Here is a 22,580-nt window from a genome sequence, read left to right as displayed (position 1 = left end):
CCCCTGGAGGCGGTGTTTGTCCCCCCCCCCCCCGCAGAAGCCGCGCGGGGCCCGAGTCCTGAGCCGACGGCCGAGGGTCTGACCGAGCCGAGGAGCCGGGCCGTGGCCGCCGATGCCCCTGCGTCGTAGCGTTCTGCGGATTCAGAGATGGACGTGGGCAGACTCCGAGGCGGCGGCTCGGAACGCGGCGCGAGTTGGTCCCCGGCTGCTGCTGCTGGGGCTGCGGGCGAGCGAGAGGAGGCGCTGGGCCCCGCCGGCCCGGGGAGTCAGGCGGCAGAGCGGCGGGGGGACGCAGGCTTGCCTTGCGCCCTGTGTACGGGAACCGGCTCTAGCGAGAAGCGGTTGAACGGGCCGCACTCCGACAGAACGGACTTCTGCAGCCGCGAGTCGAACGGCCGTTCGGCGGGAAGTTGTGTGAGGCAGAGCAAAGTTAACAGGTAACTCCTGACGGCGTGTAGAGGCGATCGTCCTGTTGCTTGAAGTGACGTGCTTAACTTCAGCAGAGAGCTAACGTCAGCGTCGGGCACCTGGCATGGCTGGGATCCCGAGTTCTTCTCGGGACTCGCTTACTTCAGTACACCCGGGAAGCCTGCCTGAGTCGCAGACCGCGATTGTTATAATGGTCTCGCATGTAGGTTACATTGCTGCTGCATGGTTCCTCCTAAGCTCTTTGCCTAATTCTTAGATGGGCTGATGCGGATACCTCATTGACCCTTTTGTGGCTTCCTTATATACTTACTCTAACGACGGCGTTCAGCAGTAGTAAAGCAGAAATTACTTAAATGATGTTTTTCCCAAAAGCTCAGAAATGCAATGAGGTGCTAATTTCTATTTTATTTTATAATTAAAAAAAAAAAAAGGCAGTTCAAGAGCTATAATTTATGCAATGTTGAACTGGTACGTAAAGTTAACATGCAATGCTTGAACTTATTTAGTGATTTGTATAGTAAAAGAGTATGATACTAATAAAAATGCCAAATGGACAGATGTAAAATATGTACAATATTATGTAAAATGTTATGTAAAATAACAGTGTTCATATCTCATCTGTAGGATTAGAATCAGTCTGTGTTTTGAGGATATTGACTGTTTATTTTTCAGTCAGTGAAATAAGCAGAAGTAAGAAGAGGGAAATTTTGCTTATTAATAACCTTGCAGCTGTTGAGGCCAACGACTCTGTTAAAAGTATAATGAAAGACTCCTGAATCACGTGAGGAGTGAAATCTTGGCATCAGGTGTATTTTGAGGACCTCGCATTTCTCTGAAGAGCTTACAATCAGATGCAGACTTCAAGGCTAGAAAGACATATCCATAAAGAATCAGCATCTATTCATGATTTTAATACCAGTGAGATTTAGAAAACCTAGAGTAAACATCAGCTTATTTTTAGCTGCTAAGCATCTTCGCAAGCAGATTGGTTATGATGTGACTTTGCTATCCATGACGTGTTGGAGTTGGAAAGGAGGAAGGTAGAGGAGAAAAGATTAAGTAGCAAAGAAGTGAGAAAGATACAACAGGAAATATAGCAAATGAGCATTAGGACATTTCCAGATATTCTGTGTCTCTGCAGCCAAGCCCATAAAATGTTGATTTAGTGAATAATTTTAATTAGTTGACAGAAAAGTCATCTCTGGTAAAATTTAACCTCTGTTTTACAGTGAGCAGCTGAAATGGAGCCAGTCTCACAGAGATATGATGATGATGATCCAAGAAATGAAAAGGTGTTTGCCTGAAGAGAAAAGGAGTTCCAGCAAGCCCAGTACCATCAGTGCTCTCAACTATGCCTTGCAGTGTGTCCAACAGGTCCAAGGTAGGTGTGGAAACAAAATCTGGAAGTGTAGAAGCTATACAGCAGCTTAGTTTGAATAGACCCGTCTGGTGACAAATAACACTAAAACAAATGAAAGCATTCCAGTTAACCTGCAAACAACTGACTTTCGGAAGCACTGTGGGTTTGGGGTTTTTTTTAAATCTTTTCTATTGAAATGTCCACCTACTGCTTTTCTTTTCTTCAGAATCCTATAGCTGATAGGTGCCTACTAATAACTTTCTGTGTATACTGAAAAAACAGCATTCCCATCCCACTTTGAAAACTTATTGGATAGTCTGTGTTTTCCAATGGAACCAAGTAGCTAAAATGGTTCTTTTGCCATCACGTTCTGTCCTTTCTGCTTCCTCATGCTCGTTTTCTGTAACATAAATAGGTCACTCCAATAGTATAATCAGTATTCCTTTTTCCTTTGTCACTACACAGACCTTCCTCATCTCACCTTGGACTTCACCCAAAAGATGACAAAAGTACAAGGGCTGTAAGAAACACTCAAAATAGTCTCCTTACTGACTTCCTTGTGTTTGTTTTGCTTTTCCTGTTTTTTTTTGTTTTTTTTTTCTCCAATTAGCAAACAATGACTTTTTCCAGGCTCTGAATGACCGAAGAGTGTTTCAGACAGATGTGATGACGTACAGCATAGAAGAGTTGGTGGCAATTGCATCTGAACACACTCCAAAAAACACTGTAAGGAATTCAGGCGCACTCAAGGAGTTCATCACTTGCTGTTTCACTCTCTATTTAGTCTCCTTACACCGCTTTGTGGAAACAGAACGTGTAAAATTTAAAAGCCTTTAAGATTTAGCCAGATGAGCCTTTGTATTTTTAAAGGTAGAGCAAGACCACTTCTTATCTGTGCTGACTCCGGGTACTCAACGGCAGTACGTGAAGAAATACCTATTTTTCTTTTTTTCTTTTTTTTTGCCAGAAGCAACAAATATATTGGAGCATTCATTTACAGCACAGTAATCTCTTGAGACAGACTTAGCAGAAAGTCCATAGCAAGTCCATAGTTGTGAGGGACTTTGGTTTCTATTTGTACTCCTGGATTTAATTTTTTTTTTCCTTGATTTGCAGCATGTGTCATGCTTTCTGGCTCTGCTTCAAAGAAAAGAGTGTTTCTTGAGATTCAGTACTGTTACATGCTGTATCAGAAATATTGCAAATGCTTTCTAGTTGAAACGTTCTTGGAATATTTTTCTGTGTGGAGTTGTGGTGAACACTCTGAAATTTGGGGAGAAGTGTGGAGTGACAACCAGTCATTCTGGACAATGGCAGGCATCATTGTAATCTGTTTCAGTTTTGATACTGCAGTCTTATTAGCATTTGTAAATCACGGGTAAGCTACTATAGCACTGGAGATTGTAGTATCTCACGCACAACTTTAATTGGATGCTAACTTAAGAACACATTTTTGAACCTCTGTCTTAGGTTGTGGTGTGTGGTGGTTTGGGGTTGGTTTGTTTGTTTGGGTGTTGTTTTTGGTTTGGTTTGGGTTTTTTTATCCTTACAATATTGCTACCATGTGTTGGGGGAGGATTGCCTTTAACAATGTTTATTTTCCAGGACACATTTGTGGCTGTGTTTTCCTTGCTTTCTGGACGCATACTGCATATTTCTGAGCAGGCAGCATCCATTCTACACTGTAAGAAGAAAGTGTTGGACTCCTGCCGGTTTGTAGAGCTGCTTGTCCCTCAGGATGTGAGTGTGTTCTACACGCACACCGATCAGTCCCACCTGCCGCTTTGGAACATGGAAGGTCAAACAGGTGGGACTTGGCAATGCTCTTAAATGCTTTATGTGTCTTTCTGTCTTTGCAGAATGAGGATAGAACAGTAGTTCATTTTAAATGCTTATGCTAGCAATACACATCGGCAACACTTGTTCCCTTTCCACTTTGAAAACTGAGTACCTATGCAGGTAGTCCTAGCTAGCCTCCTAGGGGCTTAACTCTTACCTGTGGTAAGCAAAAGGCTTTTTTTTTTTTTTTGTGTACCATCTTACTCATTCCAAATACTGCCGCTTTTTAAAAAGACACTAAAGGTCTAGTTGTGAGTTCAAAGTTGTTTAATCTACATCTTATGCTTACTTAGGTGCTTTGTCTTTATGGTCCGCTTGCAGCCTGCTGTGAACATAGCTCACCGAACCCAAGTTTTAAGTTGACTTGCTATTCAGTGCTGGATGTGCCTAAATGGTGACTTTTGAGTCCATTGTTATTTGTGAGTAATTCGAATGTAGCTCCCATGCCAAGGCCCTGTCTTTTGTCCACTGAGCCTTAGGGCTGTTCTGGCATCAGAGCTGGGAAGTCCAAAATCCTTGCTACCAAAGGATGTGAGACATCAGAGGCTGCTAATGCTAATGTGCCAGGGGTTCCGCAACTTGGAAGCCAGGGGTGTGCCTACCTAGCAGAGCAGTGGCACCCCTATGGAGTTGTTGTTACTTTCTTGCTGTGAACTGAGTTTTCCTGTCCCCTTAATTCTTGACTGTATGTAGTTTTTGGTGGGTGGCTCATAAAGCCGGGAATTTTCGCCTTCCCTTTCCATGGTGATGTACTGGGGAAGGAATTTTTTTAGATCATATGTGTTCCCTCTGAATTTAGTTCCAGGTCAACCATTTCTCCAAGAGTAAGTGGGCTGGAGAAGAGATAACATTTGAGGTGGGAGCAGACTGTTGAGCAGCTAAGTTAGTAGCTAATAAAGAGCAGGTTGTGGGACTTTGGTCTTGCTCAGAAAGTCTGGAGAATGCAGAGTTTAAAATAGTTCTGATAGGTGTGACCTTTGGAAGGGTATTAACTGATACTCTCAATGTGTGTTCTTCTCACTAGCTTCTCTGTATGAATATGCCCAGGTGAAATCCTTTTTCTGCAGGATCAGGCAAGTACATTATTATAGTTTTATCTTTGTGAAGCCTGGGCAAAGGGTACAGTACTGGCCAGAAACAGTGTTCTGTTGTTACAACTGACCAGCGTGAGCTCACAGAACTCCATTACAAAATGGGCTTATTGTGTTTAATACTGGCATCCAGCAGGATGTTTGGAATATCTTTCCGATAGCGATGCTTAAACTTGCGTGGGGATAGAAGGAAAACCCTTGTTACATGTTTCTTCTGGACCTATCAGTTTCCTTCAGTACTGTCATGCAGGAGAAGAATGATCTTGTGAAAAATTGCTGCTCCCCCTTTTACAGTTTGAGAATGGAAGCAAAGGGTGTTTTGCTTAAGATTGCTCGAGAGTTTGTGACAGAGGCAGTAACAGAAACTCAGTCACCCAAGTCACAGTATGAGACCTGAATCATGAGATAACTACTTGCTGTCACAATGGATGCAGTTTGTTGCTTTGTGCCTGGCTAATTTTAGTGCTAAAAAGAAGAAAAAAAAATTGAGATTGGCCTGTAATCTTCAGTGCCATTCTGTTCCAGATGTGGGTGGTCTCTTGATTTCAGTAAGAACTGTTTGCTTCTGAGCAGATATAATACATATTCCATCTGTCAGTCGATCATTGATTCATTAATCTGTGTTTCAAAAACCCAAGCTCTGAAATCACCTTTGTCGCTTGAATTGTGTAATGGCACTTGAAATAAATATAGCAGGACAGATATCAATTTTAAGTTGGGGGAACTATTTGTAGGACACAGAACATTTTATAATAGCTTTTCTTCAGATTTTCATGACACCTCTCCTTCCTTTATATAACAGATCCTTTTGATTATGTGGGCTTCATGAGTAAAAATATTTTTTCACAAGCACGCACTAGGCTTAAGTATGAAAATATTTTTTTTGTGGGTTAGACGTCTGCTATATCCAACTTCCGGTTTTTTGTTTTGTTTTGTTTTCCAAAAGGAGGAGCTGTCAGTCATAGTTTTTATGACACTAACTTCTCTCTAGAAACATTTTACAAAACTAAGTGTGGAATAAGAAAGTAACTTTTAGTGTAAGTGATAATATCCAAAAACTTATCTCAATTCTTTCTGTCAGAGCTGGGTAAGATAGTGCAATTATAACAGGTGAAAAAGCACTTGCAATAGGAACAGGCAATCACTAATGCAGTTGTTACAAAGCTCTGGTTAAGATCTCATCTAGTATGTTGTGTCCTGCTACTCCTCACACATGTTCTAGGAAGACAAATCCTTATGGGAGGAGGACAATTAAAGAAAAACAACTATTTGCGAACCAAGGCTGGAGGAGTCTGTCTTATGTAGGTCAGTGAAACAAAACTTGAGAGAGATTTTTGATTTTATTTTTTTTTTAACCTAAAAATGGTACCGAATAAACAACAAACAGAAAAAGAACTGTTTAACTTGAAGGAGAGCTCAAGACCAAATTAGTGGTTCTCGTGAATACAATGGGACTGAGAATCAGAAGGTGGTCTTTAACCGTGGGAGTAATGGCATTTCTAGAACAGCCTCTGAATGCAAGTATTGGAGGCAAAACACCTACTTGGTTTGAAGGGGAACGAGATCAGTATTGCTGAATATGTTGGCCTTGGATCGCAAGGGAGTGTGCTTAGGACCTTGGGAGATTCTGATTACCTGGGTCTGTGTGCTCAGTGTAAGTTCTCTGTGCAGGGTTCTCAGCCCTGATGTAAAGTATCTGAGTCTTTCTTGAAACCAGTGCATTAATCCCTTTTACTTTTCCTCAGGGGTGGTAAAGATCAAGAAATGCGTTGTTACCCCTTCCGAATCACCCCGTACTTGGTCCATGTGTGTACTTCTGTCCATGTGGATGCAGAATTCTGCTGCTTGGCTTTGGCTGAGAAAATTCACTCTGGATATGAAGGCAAGTCAGGAGACTCAGTGAAAAAAAACAAGCCAATAGGAAAATGCAGTATATGAAAGTCTACCTCCTTTGTTTAGAACTTGTGCTTGGGTAGTCTCACCCATGTAACGTCCAGTTTGTGTGTGTGTGCACACGCACGTGCATGCATGCAAATCCAGAGCATCTGTGCCTTCTTTGCAAGGCCCCGATGCATTTGACGTCTTCTCACTATTTTATTTTTGAGAGAAGTCTGTAGCACCTAAAAATTTGTAATATTTCTATGAGTTATGGTCAAAAAGCAGTGAGCAATTAAAAAGTTCAGGAGCCAATAGCTCTCCATCATTAGCAAAAGTAACAGTTAGGTTTTCTGTCTTAGTGCATGCTTTGTTTCAGTAAATATTTTTTTTTCTATTAGCTCCTCGAATTCCTATGGATAAAAGAATCTTCACCACCACTCACACCCCTGGATGTGTTTTTCTTGACATAGATGACAGGTGAGATTTGACTCTTAAGACCTGTGAGGTGTGTATGGAGAGGTAGCAAAAAATCCTTTGGTGTTGCAGCTGGAGACCCAAGTAAAGTAGTTGAACTGTGCAGTTGGCAGTAGTTAATTAAACAAAGTAGTTTTGTTTTGATCTGCTCGTGGAAAACCATCTAGAACTCCACGGACGTAATCTGTTTTGTTGACTCTAAAATGTGAATTAAACAGAACTGCAGTCAGTTTTCATTACCCAGGGCAATGGGGACCTGTGGTAACACAGACAGTGGAAAACCCACATAATGCAAAGCTCTGGGGATCACAGTGTGGAGATATAGCTGTGTTGAGCTGGGTCAAATAAATTTGGCCAACTAAAGCTGTCTCCTGCAAAGCCACAGGAGTGTTTTTACAACACACTTTGCAGCATCCATGTCACATTTCTTACTGACATTTTCCCTGTGACCGGTTTCTTCAAGATCCCTTTTTCTTCTTTTTTTTATTCTTTTTTTTTTTCGTTGCATGTAGACAAGCACAACACTGGCTGCAAATGTGATCTGTTAGATCTCCAGGCACAGAAATGTTTGTCATTGGTATTTACATGTCTGCATTGTACTGGGGGATTATTAGATGGGCTGGAAAATGTTCTGTAGCCCTAGTTCATGGCGTTGTAGATTGTGCATGGGAACTTCACTGACAAGCAAAGGGTTAAGGATGTAAATACTCAAAACTATATTATAATCAGTGATAAAATGTTCGGGTTTCAGAGCAGTGCCTTTGTTGGGTTACTTACCTCAAGATTTAATTGGAACATCCATACTGATGTATCTGCACCCAGAAGATCGTCCTTTGATGATTGCTATTCACCGGAAAAGTAAGTACAGTTGCTTTAAGAGGAATTTCTACTGTTTTTAACGTTCTTTCATTATCATATTGCTTGACATGTGACTGATCTGCAGTCTAGACAAAAACAGATGAATTAATGAAATAAAGCAACCAGTTTGAGATCAAAGCAAATTCAAACCCAGAGTTTTAAAGGACCCTAGTCATTAGTGTTTGTGCTTGCACTACTGTGTCATAATGTAAACTAAACCTTGTTTCTTGATTGTTTGGTTGGTTTTTTTTTTTCAGTCCTGAAATTTGCTGGCCAACCCCCTTTTGAACATTTACCTATTAGATTTTGTACTCAGAATGGGGATTATGTCATACTGGATACCAGCTGGTCCAGTTTTGTGAATCCTTGGAGCAGGAAAGTAGTGTTCATCATTGGCCGACACAAAGTCCGGACGTAAGTCAGTTGTAGAACTATCTATTGAAGTGCTTTTCATTGAATACTCTGCAAGACAAAAATGATCTAGAGACATAATGTTGCTCCTGCAGTCTGTGACAATTACCTAGCATCAGTCTTGCAGCCCGTTCCTTCAGAACAGCATTAGTCTTGTTTATTAAGCATGAAGACAAGTAAATTACTTCTAAGTAAAAGGCAAATCCAACTTTTTTTTTTTAGCATATGTTTTTGCACACGGTCGATGTCCAAATACTGTGACAATGGACGTGTTTAAATCAAAATAACAGTTTTAGACAAGCCGAGTAAAAGCTAGAAAGCAACGTAACAAATAATTAGCTGACGTTGATTCATGATTGGCTCACAAAAAAACCCACATTAATTGACAGACATTTAGCCAAAATCACCTTCTGGCTTGTTTTCTTCTGGAACATTCACTTGATACAGAATGTAAATATTTACCAAGGTAACCTCTTTTAAAAATGCAATTAGTATTGAATGTTCAAGTTAATTTTTCAGATGTTTCTCCTTAGTTTCAAGGAGATTTGGAAATATGGGCTGTCTGCCTTCCTCTTACCCGGTTTCTTTTCTAGGAAACGGCTTTTTGGGACGGCCTTTTGACTTTTCGAAGTGATCTTTTATTCAGGATTTTATGGGGTGTGAATTTGCCTTCTGAGTGAAGGAGGCAGAGGGGTAGATGCTTGTCAGCCTTAACTCATGTCACTGTGCTGGTGTACTGACTTCCCTGGGGCTTCGCATGAAGCACTGCTCTCGTAGCACTGCCCCACTACCCTAGCAGAGCTGCTAGTGGAACAAATTACATCCTTTTCTGTTGATTCAGTAAAGCAGTCAAAATAAAATAATGATAATTAAAAAAAAGGATATGTTCCCACTCTGTTTATAGCTACCTTTTTTCATCCAATTAAAATTAATAGTGATATTTTGTTGGCTCTCTCCAGAAGCCCTCTGAATGAAGATGTCTTTGCTGCAAGAAGAAAAGAAACAAGCAGTGTTGAGAAAGAGATAAGGGAATTGCAAGGACAAATTTACAAGCTGCTTCTGCAGGTAAAGAAGATGAAAGAATTTCAGAACACTGGCTGGCCTTCTGAATGAGAGGCTAAAGAAACTTGGGTCTGTTTAGCAGACTACTTTGGGGATGATCTTTTAAAAGGTCTGAAAGGAAAGTTCTAAATGGAGGCAGGCTTGTGCGACAGCATTAAAAATATGTCTCTGGGTAGCCCACCTGATGATAAAAAAATATTTTGTCTGACACTTTTGCCAAGTCTTTATGTTGAAAGATAAATCTACATCCTGAAACAGCTTTAAGCATGGTAGAGAATTTTTCCTAAGCGAGTGATAGAGCTCAGAGCAGTACTGACTTTTCACTTACTTTTCTTTGTTTACTTGAAGTTCTGTGTTGCAAAGTATGTTGTTCCCTTCTTTTTGTTCTCTGAGAGGGTGTTTTTTTTAATTACTTTTTTTTTTTCCCCCCTCCCCTCAGCCAGTTCACAGCAATGTTTCCAGTGGTTATGGAAGCCTTGGAAGCAATGGCTCTTATGAGCACTATATCAGCATAGCATCTTCAAGTGACTCCAATGGGAATTGTGCAGAGGAAATACAGGAACCAGTAAGTCTATAAATGTGTCACTTCCTGCAGAGTGGTGTAAATAGGGTTTTAAAAATTACAATTTTTACTGTGTACATACACACTACTCATTATGAATTTTACTGACGTGGGAAGAAACAGCTATGTTCAAGTTAAAGGTACTTAAATTGGTCAATTATAGAATGCTGGCTTTGGGATTTTTTGCTCTTAATTTTGCTGACTAAAATGAGCAGATAACTACTGTGGTAGTTCACTAAAGTAAATTGAAGACTTGCTTAAGATCAGCCCTCTCAAAGAACCAGTGGACTGAGAGAAAAAAGTGGAAGAACCATGCAACCAGAAAGAAGATTGATGCATGTGGAGGGGTTTCTGTTTGCTTGGGATTTTCTGTTTTGTTTTAAAAAGGCCACTAGAGGTACAGTGTAGACTGCTGTAGAAAAGACTGGAAACAGTGCTGTCCTAAAACAAGCATTGCAATTACCTAATTTCCTTGTGATGCTCCTGGGTAAGTCATCAGCTTATTCCCACTCTCAAGGCTTGCATCAGTATTAAAACATTCAAATGCTGAGGCTGTTTGAGCTTTATCATAGTTAATTTAATTAAATCAACCATGATAATGAAATTCATTAAATTTACAAATACCAATAGATACCAGGCTTAGGCTGACAGTCTACTCCCTTTCAGTTTGGAGAATACAAGAACCCAAGCCCATCTTAATGGTCTCCTATGGCCTCTCTTTATTCATTTTATTCTGCCTTCACATTTTCACGTATCTCAAGATGACATTGCAACAAGTTTGTGCAGATGTCAACCGAATAAAGAATCTGGGACAGCAGCTGTATATTGCATCAAGGAGCAAGCCACAGAATGGAAATGAACAGGCTGTGAGCTCAGAAGTGCTAGGAGGTAAGTTAATGTAATTATGATCCTTAAGGTAACATGAACTCCTGTAGGTCTATAGCCCTGAGTTTGGCTAGCTGGTGTTATGCTGAAGAACTCTAAGATAGCATTTTAGCATGGCTTAAATGTGGGAAGTGTTTTGTTTTGGTTTTGTTTTGTTTTTTAAACAACCAAAAACCAACCAACCAAAAAAACCCTAAACCTACCCCCAAAAAAACCTCAGCAGATCCATTAACTTTTTAACTGCTCCCTGAGATATGGAGGAACATATCTGTCTCTTCCTAGGTTATTAGACTTCTTTTATTTTAACATTTTCTAGTGAAAATGCGGATTTGCTTGTAGCAAGTATAAGTCTACTGTGGAAGCTTCCCTTAGTTACTTTATGTGGACTCTCAGAAACAATCCATAGGTTGGAAAACACTGCCCCACTTCCCGCTGAAGTAGTGGTTTAGTTAGTGAGCGCTTAATAGTATGCTAACGCACATTATTTGCAGTTAGTACCTAGCACAAATATATGGAGAAACTTGGATGCTTCCTCAAATACAGGAATCTGTATTAAAACATTTTGCATGGTGATACTGCCTAGGAAAATGATAATTAACTCCTAGTCTTGTTGATAAGAAGACAGCACTGTGAATGTCAATACTACTCTGACCAGTGTATCTATGCTATGAAAAGCTGTAAATTACTGTTAAATAACAGGTTGGATTCTGTGATGTATAAATTAAGAGAAGAATAATATTGATTGCAGCTTTGTTTACAATTTAAATACAATTTTTTTTTCTATGCTGTTTTCTTTGTGTTTACTAGTTGTTCTGAGTGGACGTTTAAGGTGTTGTGTGGGGTTTTTTTTCTTTTTAGGCATTCTTTCCCCTTCTACCTCCCTTGCCTCAAAACACGTGACTTAAGATGAAAATGCAGAATAACTTAGTAATGAGAGCTGTGCTGTCATAAGCCATATATCCTTGTGTCATATATATGTATCCTAGTGTATATATCTATACATACGTGTGTGTGTGTCTTGGTGGGGGTAATGTTTAGATGCCTTTGAGAGGAGTCTTTGAGGATTTCTGCTTTTGTAGGGAAGGGGGACTCTGCTTCCTGTTTTCTTCAGACATTGAGAAGTGATAGCACAGAAGAACCAGGCAACGTGTTTTATGATGATTCAAAGAAGGCTCCACGTGTTCCTTCCTATCAGCAGATCAATTGTGTTGATAGTATCATCAGGTAATAAACTATGAAGCGATTTCAGTTACACAAGTTTAAGATTAATTGGTGGAAGGTAAATATCCAAGCAGTTTGCATTGGTCTAAACTGTCTGGGTTTTGAGTTGTGAGATAAATTTGGGATTGTTTGTAAAGTTTTCTGCCTTTCTGGGGAATCCATCCCAATGCTCAGTCAATCCCAATTACACAGTAATGAAGAATTTAGGGCCTAAAATTCTGTTTGCAGCTATTGACATTTGTCTCCTGCTAGTTTCACCCTTGGTGCAATAGCAGTTTGAATTTCGATAGGCCTAATATGTCAATGTCTTCTCAATATACGCTTTGAGAACATCCATATAAAACAGAAAGTTGATATAATTTATAAAATGTCAGTATTTTTTAACCAAGTGGATAACATCATCTTTTTTCTTTTGTTTCCTTTTTTTTTTTTTTAAGAGTAATTGATAGGTTTTTATTTAAAATACTCCTTGGAAAGCAGATATATGTCCAGAGCTTCCCGCAGTGAATTTGAAATACTAGTTAACAACCTCTGGATCTCCAGTTTGGATTGCTCAAATGTTTGTCTCTCCAAATGGAAAAAAAATGCAAAGTGGGGAGAGCTTCCTGTGATATGCTTTTATTTCAGATATCTAGAGAGCTGCAGTATTCCAGCACTGAAAAGGAAGTGTAAATCTTCTGCAAATACATCATCGTCATCTTCAGAAGATGACAAGCAAGGCCAGCAAAGTCAGCAGGAAGTCGAGGCATTGGAAGGTAACACAAAGTATACTAGCAATCATAATTAGGACCTCAACAAGTGATTTTTTTTTTTTTTTAATATGCCACTGTTGTACATTCCAAGGTTTATGCCTACTTTTTAAAGTGTTGTCATGCTAACAGCACATATATTTTGGTTATGTGGTAAATATTTGCTTACTTTGTCTAGACCTCACAATTAAGCATAACCTACAATATTAAGTCTTTGAATGTAGAATGCGTCAAAAGAACTATTGTTTGTTGTTGCTAGATGTATCTTCTCTTGCTCACTCATTTTATGCCGTGTTTAGTATGTGCTGACATGGCACTGGCATAAGAATGTTACATTTATTTGTATATAAGACTGTCTTTAGTAGTCTGCATAGTTACTGGTTGTTTCTGAACCAGTCAGATGTGATGAATTGGGACTGTAGTGCTTGGAATGATATTCCACACAGAAATGTTGTCACTTACCGAAAGATACTGCTATGCTTTCAGCAGTTAATTCCAAAACTCCGGTATCTGCTGTTCCGGAAGAGACGCTGAAAGATCAGACAACTACAGGCATGGTGGGAGCTCCTCTGGCAGACCTGACCTTGTCCAACAAGGCTCCAAGCGTGGTGTCTGTCACCAGCCAGTGCAGTTACAGCAGCACTATAGTGCATGTCCCACACCCTGAATCAGGTACTGTTTGCACTCACAAAACACTGACTTGACTCATTGATTTTTAAATTTACACAATGTTTTCAAACTGAAGTAGACCGTGAGAAAGTTTTGTCCATTTAAGATATGTTCGCATGAATATGAATTCTGAAATATAATTAAGGTACTTCTAGGGATACTGTGAAGAAAACTTGAGCCTGGAAATTTTTACAGTATTTTAACAAAACCTAGTCTTAACAGAGTGCACTATTTCCTTTCCCCTTTAACTTCATCACATACGTCTTGAACACAACAATGTGCTTTTGGCCATTGAGGATTATAATAAAAATGACTAGTGGGCCAGCGTTACTTCATTTTAATGCAGAAAGAAGCATAAAAATGAGTATTTAACTGCTATTGTACTAAGAAAATATGAAGAAAGAAGTGCCTCTGTAACTTGAAAGTGAATTTAAAGTTTTCTAGACCATGCAAAGTAATTTGCTCAGTTGATGTTAATGTGACTATATTTGAGTGTAAAGGGTGTTTTCTCCCTGCCGCTTCTGCAGCCTGTATCTGCTCAGTAGCTCAGATGAGATTGTTTTCTGTGTAACCTTCTGTGTGTTGTGGAAGTTGACACCAGAAGGCCAGAGCAAAGAGTGAGTGATTTATTTTCTTCCCTCTTCAAAGAAGTGACTACAATGGAGGATACTACTGTTGGAAGTGAACAAATTGAGCTGCCTCCTGTGAATGCTCAGAGTCTCACTATGGTGCCTGAGGACTTAAAGCCAATTGGCCTAACAAAAGAGACATTGTCAGCCCACACTCAAAAGGAGGAGCAGAACTACGTTGACAAGTTCCGCCAGAGGATCTTGCTCTCTCCATTTAGGACTTACCTTCAACAGGGGAGCAGAAGTAACAACGGACATTCCTATGGCCAAGGTAGGCAGCAGCCTTGAGAAATAAAGACTTAGTAGATGACTGTTGTGGTTTAACCCTAGCCAGCAACTAAGCACCACGCAGCTGCTCACTCACTTCCCCCCCACCCAGTGAGATGGGGGAGAAAATCAGGAAAAGAAGTAAAACTTATGGGTTGAGATAAGAACAGTTTAATAGAACAGAAAAGAAGAAACTAATAATTATAATGATAACACTAATAAAATGACAACAGTAATAATAAAAGGGTTGGAATATATAAATGATGCGCAGTGCAATTGCTCACCACCCGCGGATTGACACCTAGTTAGTCCCCAAGTGGCGATCCCCCTGCCCCGACTCCCCCCAGTTCCTATACTAGACGTGACGTCACATGGCATGGAGTACCCCGTTGGCCACTTTGGGTCAGCTATCCTGGCTGTGTCCCCTCCCAACTTCTTGTGCCCCTCCAGCCTTCTTGCTGGCTGGGCATCAGAAACTAAAAAATCCTTGACTTTAGATGAAACATTACTTAGCAACAACTGAAAACATTGGTGTTATCAACATTCTTCTCATACCTAGCTCAAAAACATAGCACTATACCAGCTGAAGACAATTAACTCTATCCCAGCTGAAACCAGGACAATGACTTACAAAGACCAACCTAGCAGTGGTTCTCCTTCGCGTGATTTAGCGAGTATCTTATGCTGGCTGCAAACAGAATGCTTCCTTTGAACTGCCAAGGCTTGACAACAGTATTACCCACAGAGAAGGTCTGCTCCATCTTGGATGTTACTACCTTAGACTTTTCACAAAGCAGATAATTATTGCAATCATCAACCCTGCAAATCCCGGGTAGTTTATTGCCTCCCCTTGAAGGAATATAAAAGATCAGATTGGGCTAAGCCAAAATAATTGATAAGAAAATTGATGACACGAAGGAAAATATTGTAGATATGTCAGCAAATCCATCACTGTAGTGTACAAAAGAATTATCTAGAAGAAAGTCAGCTCTCCAAATAAGCCACACTCAATTATCTGGATGTTCTTCTCTTTTGTCTTTTTCTTTCTTTTTCCCCCCCCTGCCCCAGGTCTGTCATTTCAGTGAATGTGTCTATTTTTCTTCCTCCTCAGGAGATTCCCCTTCAAAGCAGATGAGCCCAGCTAGCTGGAAAAAAGGCAAACATGGAAAATTCAAGCGCCAGAAACCTCAGACACAGTCCTCAGATAGCCACTTTTCTAGTAAAAATAGAAATAGTCTTCCATGTGAGAAGAGAACAATTCAGAAACAGTCATTCTCTCCCTCAGAAGCCTCCTATCTGAGCTCGCCCAGTATGAATGTCCTTCCTCCTGTGGGATTTCCTGTCTATTCGCTTCCACTATCTAGTTTTCCAGCCTCTTCTGTAGGAGGGGAGCTTGCTCTTCACTCATTAAAACCCGAGTCCATGTCATCGGCACAACTATGCTATGAAGCACAGTCATGCTCAGCACTTTATCCCCCAAACGTAGGCACGTTTATGGCTGTATTTTTCCAGAATTTCCCCACGTACGCTCAGATGCCTCAATATGTCTTTCTTCCTAGCCCTCAGTATGTTTATTCCCCCTCCTCATATCCATGCACTACACTACCTCCAGCCCCTGCTCCTGCTCCATCACAAATAGCACCGCATTCTGTGGATCAGCCCTTTCCAGCTTCTTCTGCCACATCCATGGAGGACCAGCAAGAGGGCCAGCATGACCAGGCCCTACTGCTGAGTAGCTCACGGAGCAGCTCCCCACTTCAGCTGAACTTGCTTCAAGAAGAGCTGCCAAAACCCATGGAGCTTTCCATTAGTACTGATGTTAAGGCACATGCAGAAGCTAAATGTGTAAGTAATACAAATTTTTAATGTAAAGGAGAAACTCTGACTTGCATGGTGTTCAGTCACCAAAATCAGTGATGATGATCTGTGTTTCAGGGTCACCAGATTTTGTTAGCTGCTTTTTCCAGTGGCTGTGCTATGTAGACTGCAGGGCACAAATAGCACAGGAGGTGGAGAAAGCTGTTTATACTTGCACCCGTGGAACTTGTAACAGTACAGTGTTGGCACTTAGCAAATGACAGACATGTGAGATCTGGTCTAGGCTGCCACAAGCCACTTCTGCTCAGTCTTTTGGCAGCAGCCTTTTCAATTAAATTGTCGGCCGGAATTTTGGGTTTGGGGCTTTTATGCATGTGGAACTTGGTTAGTGCTGCGCAATTCGCATCCTTTTTCACCCAGTCCCACAGTCTCTGTGGAGAACCAAAACAAAGGGAAGATACGCTTCTAATTACTCCCTCTGTCTCCCAGGGATGCAGCTAATGAACGAAGAACAGGGATCCGTGTGGGTCGGTTTCCATACATGGGCATAGAAAAGGCCTCTCCAACTTCCGCGGTAAACTCAGAGGCAGGAATCTGAGCTCTGCAGGCAAGGAAAAATATGTTGGCTCCTGAATCCAGATTGGGCTGGAAAGGCTGGATCAGCTGAAACTGCAGGGTAGGGTCCTGAAAGGGGAGTTGGTGTACCTGTAGCTGCTGAAGTGGTGAGCTTCACACAGTGAATCAGGGGAAGACTCTCTCATTTTCCCTGTAGTGCACCATTGCTTGATGTGTGTGGCTGCTTCATGCCATCTAACAGGACATGAAGGGAACTGACTCCTGCTCTCTTGTCAGCAGAAAATATTAACTTAATGCAACAGTACAATATCTTGACCCAGTGGGGAAGGATCTACAGCAGAAACCAGTAAACTAGAGTCCGGATGCTTGTTGCTTTCACCCATGAGGAGTGTTATCCTGAGTTCTAGACCGCCATTCATTTTCAGAGCTAGAAACTCCAAACCTATTGAATTGATACGAGAACTTAGTCAACACGTGTCAAATTCAGTAAATGCATGAACTTCCTTTTTCAAACTTAAATGTAACTTCCATGGATATGTTTGTTTTGATTTTTGTCTCCAGGACAACAATCCAGAAGACAGTGGTAACAGTGCTAGCCATTGTGCTTCTAGTGAATTTACTGACCGCTCACGGTACGAGGACTCCCAGTTGGGTACAGGTTCGGCAGCATCAGGCAGTGGATCAGCTTTATCTCTTTCTTTAGGCTCTGGCTCCAGTGAGACTTCTGGTTGTGGCACAGGTAGGGAATTTTGAGATTTGGATGTTTTGGATGTGCAAGATGGCTTGCAAACATGTTGGTAATTCATAACAAGATACTGTAATGGGAATGGGAAATCCCAGTAAGAGAAATGGGAAATCCCTGTAGTCTTTACTCTTCACCAGCTTTCAGTGTTTGAAGCCATGTTTGTTTCAGTCGCTGTAGTTGGAAATGGGAATCTAAGAAGCTGTTCCTATAACCTGTGACTCTTTCATTTTGCTCATTATCACTTTTCTCTGCATTAGATACTGGTTTGCATCTTATTTGAGTAAAGGTAAATCTGCCTAGAGCAGGACCTCTTGAAACAGAAGCAGAGAAGTTGAGCCAATTAATTTGGAGAAGAGTGAAAAGAGCTTTGGAGGTCTTAAGAAACTTAATAGAATGCACTTTATCTTTGAATTCTCAATAGGTACTAATCACTTGCTAGAGCAATCATCTGGGAGTACCTGTGTTCGTATTACAGAACTAGCTCACAAGAATACACTGGTGTTCTTTTACTTTTTTTGTGCTGAATTACTAGGATTTCTCAGGCATCTGCATTCATTTTTTTTCATGGTAATTCTCAGCAGACAGTGGGAAAAGCAGCAAGTATTTTGCCAGTAATGATTCTTCTGAAGCTTCCAAAGAAGAGAAGAATCAGGAAGCAGAAGAAAAAGGGACAGCTCATAAATCCAAACATGAGTCAGCCTGGGTGATGATGGATCACACACCTGAGCAAGTTCTAATGACTTACCAAATGCCAAACAGGTTGGAAAACATCAACAGTTTCTGACATGTAGTTTGGAATTGTGTATAGAGCTGTAGAATTAAAAATGAGACCACGGAAAGAGCGCACATACCAATAAAATGCCAAGAAGGTGTATTAACCTAGTGTTTGTGCATTTTAAGCCCTGGTTATTTCCTTTAGTCTATTTTTTCCCTATTTCCACTATCAGTTAAAATATGGTAACATGTAACCTTTTTGCTGAAGTGTTACAGGGGATTGCTTATTGTCCTGTACTTTGAATGCACAAAGCGGTAAAAATACTTAGGTGTTATTTGAAGTTGCTTGCAATTAGCTTATATATGATTTGTAATGAGATTCCACATTAAAAAAAACACACAAAACAGTAATAAAAAAAAACCCACACCAAACACCTGAAAAACCCCAACAAAAACAACAAAAAAACCCCTGACAGACCAGTGTTGAAAGAAGCCTTGCAAAGCAAGTAAGGTATAACAAAGTATAGTTGCTTGTCAATTGCTGATGCTGTCTAGACTTCAGCCATAGATCCTGGTGAAGAGACTTTCCCAGGGTGATTGTAATGAGTGCCTGCCTTGCTTCGTTTAGTACAGCTGTGTTCACAGATGTCTGTTACCTGCAGAATTAAAGAGGAAGTTTTAAAGGAGGATCTGGAGAAGCTGACAGTCATGCAAAAGCAGCAGCCTTGGTTTACAGATGGGCAAAAGAAGGAGCTTGCAGAGGTGCATACGTGGATCCGGACCCAGACTGTACCACTGCAAATCAGCACCCAGGTAAGGAGTTGTGAAAGGAATCAGCAGCTCATTCATGCCTTGGCTAGCCTGAGGCAGTGCCATTTCTAACCAATGCAATCTTTTAGTGTTGGGGTCACTCAACTTGTATTGTAACGAGGTTATTACTTGTAAATGTAGGAACCACCTGTAGCTAAGTTCCCTCAGTCACACTGTTGGGTGAATGGGAGTAGTGTCATGCTGTCACAGAAGACTCCATATCTAGTGATGTTTTTTCTGTTGGTGTTAGGTCTTTTGCTCTTTTTCTTATGAAGTTGATGGTTGCTATGATTGAATAGCATATAACACTGGGACATTAGTGAAGATTAGAGCAAGTGTGTTCAGCAAACTGAAAAATGCTCATCATCACAGAAGAGGTTCAGGCATATAGTAAGAAAGACAAAAATAGCTGGCTTTTTGTAGGTGGATTCATTCTTTTAAGATTTTTGGTATCTTATGCCAGGTTATTTTATCTGGTATAACTCTTGGGCACTCTGATAAACTACTGCTGATTTATATTCGTATGTGTTAGAGCATGTCTTAATCAGTTTAAAGTGTTCCCAGGTACTCTGGAGAAGAAAAGAGCGAGGCGGAACTAGGCCCACAAAAATCTAGAGTTCCAGCGACGAGTTGTACAGAAAATTTCAAGGCTGAGTGGGCTGTATTCATGTGCTTGTGCAGCAGAAAAATCTAAAGTCTGTTATAGGACTGTACGCTCTATGTGCTAGGATTTTCAAATGTGGCATTATAAGCTGTGGTATTTACTCTGAGAGCAGAAAAATTGAGAAATCTGTGTCCTTGGCTCTGGAACAAGACCAGAAAATTAGCCTTTGTTTTCCTAATACCTTGTTGATAAAAATCTTATGTCCCCTATTGTGGTTAGGATCGTGTGTTTGATTCAGATAGCAAAATGAAGTCCAGTGGTCTTGCAGAAAATTCTGTTGAATGTTTACATCTCAAATGTTATGAGATGTATTGGTGTGCAAATATAAATACTTGATATCTAAGGTGCTGAAACTATCTAAGGTTCCTAAGCAGTAGGTCATGTTTCCAATATAAATTATCATTTTGCAAATGCAGCCAGGCTTCTGACAGTAGAAAGAAAGACAGGGTTTCTATTTTAATGCTTTATTTCAATATCACAGCATTTCTCAAGAAGGAGAAAAATCTGGTCTGTCAATACACTCGGGCATTTCAGCCTTTTTTTGTTGGTCGGTATTGTTGCTGTTCAGCCTGCAGTCCAAATCCTTAATGAGCAGCTTGCTTATAAAGCTGAAAGATTAGGCCTTCAAATTCAAGGAAGGCACGTACCTTTTTATCTCAAAGCTAAAACTGTATGTTCCACTAACCGAAGAATTCATTTTCGAGACAAGATAAGTTGGAGGTGCAAGTACCTGCTTCTGAAAATAAGATACCTGTGTGATCTTTGCTTTAGACAGATTTCAGCCCATTGGTGAGACGTTTCAAGAGATTGCAACGTATCATGCTATCAGGATTTGATTCTTTGAAATACACTCATAAAAAGGAGAATTTAAATTACTACATTCTTGTTCCTTTTTAAAGGGCTGTGTTACATGTGACATCAGGGGAGCGAGTTGTGAGGCTGCAATGGCTGCTGACAATATGGAGAACAAGGGAAAATCACCTCTGCTCCTGCAACGCTGAAGACATCAGCACTTGTGTCAGTAAAACTGCTTAGTGTAATTCCCATTGTCTTTTCTACTGGCTTTGCTACATACTAGTGATTAATCTTTCTGGCTATCTATTCCCAACATGAGCAGCTGCACATGTGAAACTAAATCTTCCTCCATTACCCCTCCACTCCTGGCATGACTTTGAAGACAATCTTTCACTGGGAGGCCGTTTCCCTTCCTGACCTCACAGGCTTGACGCAGAATGGGTGATGTTTTTAACTTTTGGTTGCTCAATGATGAGCAAAATACAAAGGTGGTTTGGATTTGGGTTTTGTTTGTTTGTTTGCACTTGGCAAGTAAGAGTCTGAAAAGATGCAGTGGTTAAGAACCTACAGTGATCAGCCTAACGGATCAGAGCATGTTTACTCTCCAAGGTACTTGTGTTGAAAACAGCATTGCAACCAAACTACAATGGAGTGCTCTTCATTTTTGTTTGTTCAATATTTAAAGGTCTAAACTGAAGATCCTAATACTCTGAGGTTCTAAAATCACAGTAGCTGGTTCGAGGGTCCAACAGGCTTTTTAATGAGCAGCTGAAAAACTAGCCAAGTTATTCTGCATCAAAATGCCTTTCACCAGCTTGTGCCCATCAAAAAAACAAACTGAAGTGAAAAGAAGCAAAGCTATTCCCTATGTTTTTCATGATGTTTTAGAACCAAGTTGTTTTATAGCTTTTGCTTTTAAAGCTGTGTTTCTCAGGATAGGTGTTTAAAATTGATTGAGGGTAACTGGTTTGCAAATCCGCTAGAGATTAAATTATAAATAGAAGTAACAATTCAGAAGTTATTTCCTTATGCAGGATCTGCTTTCTAATAAAAGACACATGGAAAACCTTCTCTATCATGGCACTAGAGCCTAGTTATCAAGTAGCTACATGCAATCTTTTATCTTACGTTGCTAGCACTCTGGAAGGCGGATTTGTATCTTAATTTTGTTGTTGTTGTATTAGAGTAGTTAGATGAGTTGAATCCAGACATAGTTAATAGGAAAATTTAAGTTGTTTCCCTGTTTTGTTTTTGTTGTGGTGATGCCAAAAAGAAAAAGAGGCTGAGCTTCATTTCTTCTGCTTTCTTGAAAAGTCACATGTTGTGGAGCCAAACTTGAACATCAAACCACATATTCATCATTTCTTATCACTGTTGACTTGCTGTACAAATTTTAACCTCTTTCTTTGTAATGGAGTCTCTGGCTGTTGAAATCCATGGACAAAAAATGAGTTTGTGCATAGTGTGAGTTTGTTGTTCAGAAAGTAGTAACCGCTTTCTCTTTCAGCATGTAAAAGTACTTGTTCTCATGTTAATACTTCTAGCTTAAAGCTGAATGTCTCAAAGTGCTCTTCAAACAGGACATGCTTCACTAAAACCTAGCAGATTATGTCTGATTTCCCCTTTGTTTATCGAAAGCTGAATGTAATCAGATTTTCCTTGCGGTGTCATTAATCACCTTAGCCTTCTCAACAAAGAGTTTTAGAATGTAACACATTATTCACACTTTTCTTCTGTGTAACTCTACCTTTTCTGCTATGTGAAGGACTTTCACTTTTTCAATTTAATTTACTAGTAAGCTTCAAGTTTTTGAGTAAGTTAAAAATACTGTGATCTGCAGATCATTGAAGGAAAACTATTATTTATCTAAAGGTTTTTGTTACTTTTTAAAATCAATTCAGTGGCAATCTTTGTCATTAAAGCTTATGTCAAGGAAAGTTATTGTTACAGAATTTTGAAGTTTTCAAGGTGAATTTGACTCAGGCATTGTTCTTTTGATCCCCCCCCCCCCCCTTTTTTTTTTTTTTTTATTCTTTCCCCCTCTTTTTTTTCTTTTTTTTTTTTTTTTTTTTTC

General features: G+C 40.2%; 1 protein-coding gene across 2 annotated transcripts in view; it reads left to right on the top strand.

Annotated features, from left to right (window-relative positions):
* Positions 1-265: 265 nt before the first annotated feature.
* The window catches only part of PER3 (period circadian clock 3), a 24,105-nt gene continuing 1,790 nt past the window's right edge, over positions 266-22,580 (top strand). Inside the window, exons 1-21 of one of the 2 annotated variants that reach the window (XM_010565344.1) lie at positions 266-437; positions 1,659-1,810; positions 2,400-2,515; positions 3,395-3,596; positions 4,653-4,701; positions 6,465-6,601; positions 6,996-7,074; positions 7,823-7,929; positions 8,187-8,343; positions 9,300-9,405; positions 9,842-9,967; positions 10,726-10,852; positions 11,929-12,073; positions 12,698-12,825; positions 13,306-13,491; positions 14,140-14,388; positions 15,496-16,229; positions 17,340-17,517; positions 18,102-18,282; positions 18,900-19,103; positions 20,611-20,728. In XM_010565344.1, coding sequence (XP_010563646.1) covers positions 1,693-1,810; positions 2,400-2,515; positions 3,395-3,596; positions 4,653-4,701; positions 6,465-6,601; positions 6,996-7,074; positions 7,823-7,929; positions 8,187-8,343; positions 9,300-9,405; positions 9,842-9,967; positions 10,726-10,852; positions 11,929-12,073; positions 12,698-12,825; positions 13,306-13,491; positions 14,140-14,388; positions 15,496-16,229; positions 17,340-17,517; positions 18,102-18,282; positions 18,900-19,103; positions 20,611-20,728 — 3,447 coding nt within the window. In that variant the 5' untranslated portion in view covers positions 266-437; positions 1,659-1,692. Of the gene's footprint in view, positions 438-1,658; positions 1,811-2,399; positions 2,516-3,394; positions 3,597-4,652; positions 4,702-6,464; positions 6,602-6,995; positions 7,075-7,822; positions 7,930-8,186; positions 8,344-9,299; positions 9,406-9,841; positions 9,968-10,725; positions 10,853-11,928; positions 12,074-12,697; positions 12,826-13,305; positions 13,492-14,136; positions 14,389-15,495; positions 16,230-17,339; positions 17,518-18,101; positions 18,283-18,899; positions 19,104-20,610; positions 22,486-22,580 lie in introns of those variants that run through there. The other variant, XM_010565345.1, reaches the window with a different exon arrangement.

This window comes from Haliaeetus leucocephalus, unplaced genomic scaffold, assembly GCF_000737465.1.
Source record: "Haliaeetus leucocephalus isolate CR32 unplaced genomic scaffold, Haliaeetus_leucocephalus-4.0 Scaffold190, whole genome shotgun sequence".
Classification (NCBI taxonomy): Eukaryota; Metazoa; Chordata; class Aves; order Accipitriformes; family Accipitridae; genus Haliaeetus; species Haliaeetus leucocephalus.
This window is presented reverse-complemented; position numbering and strand designations above follow the sequence as displayed.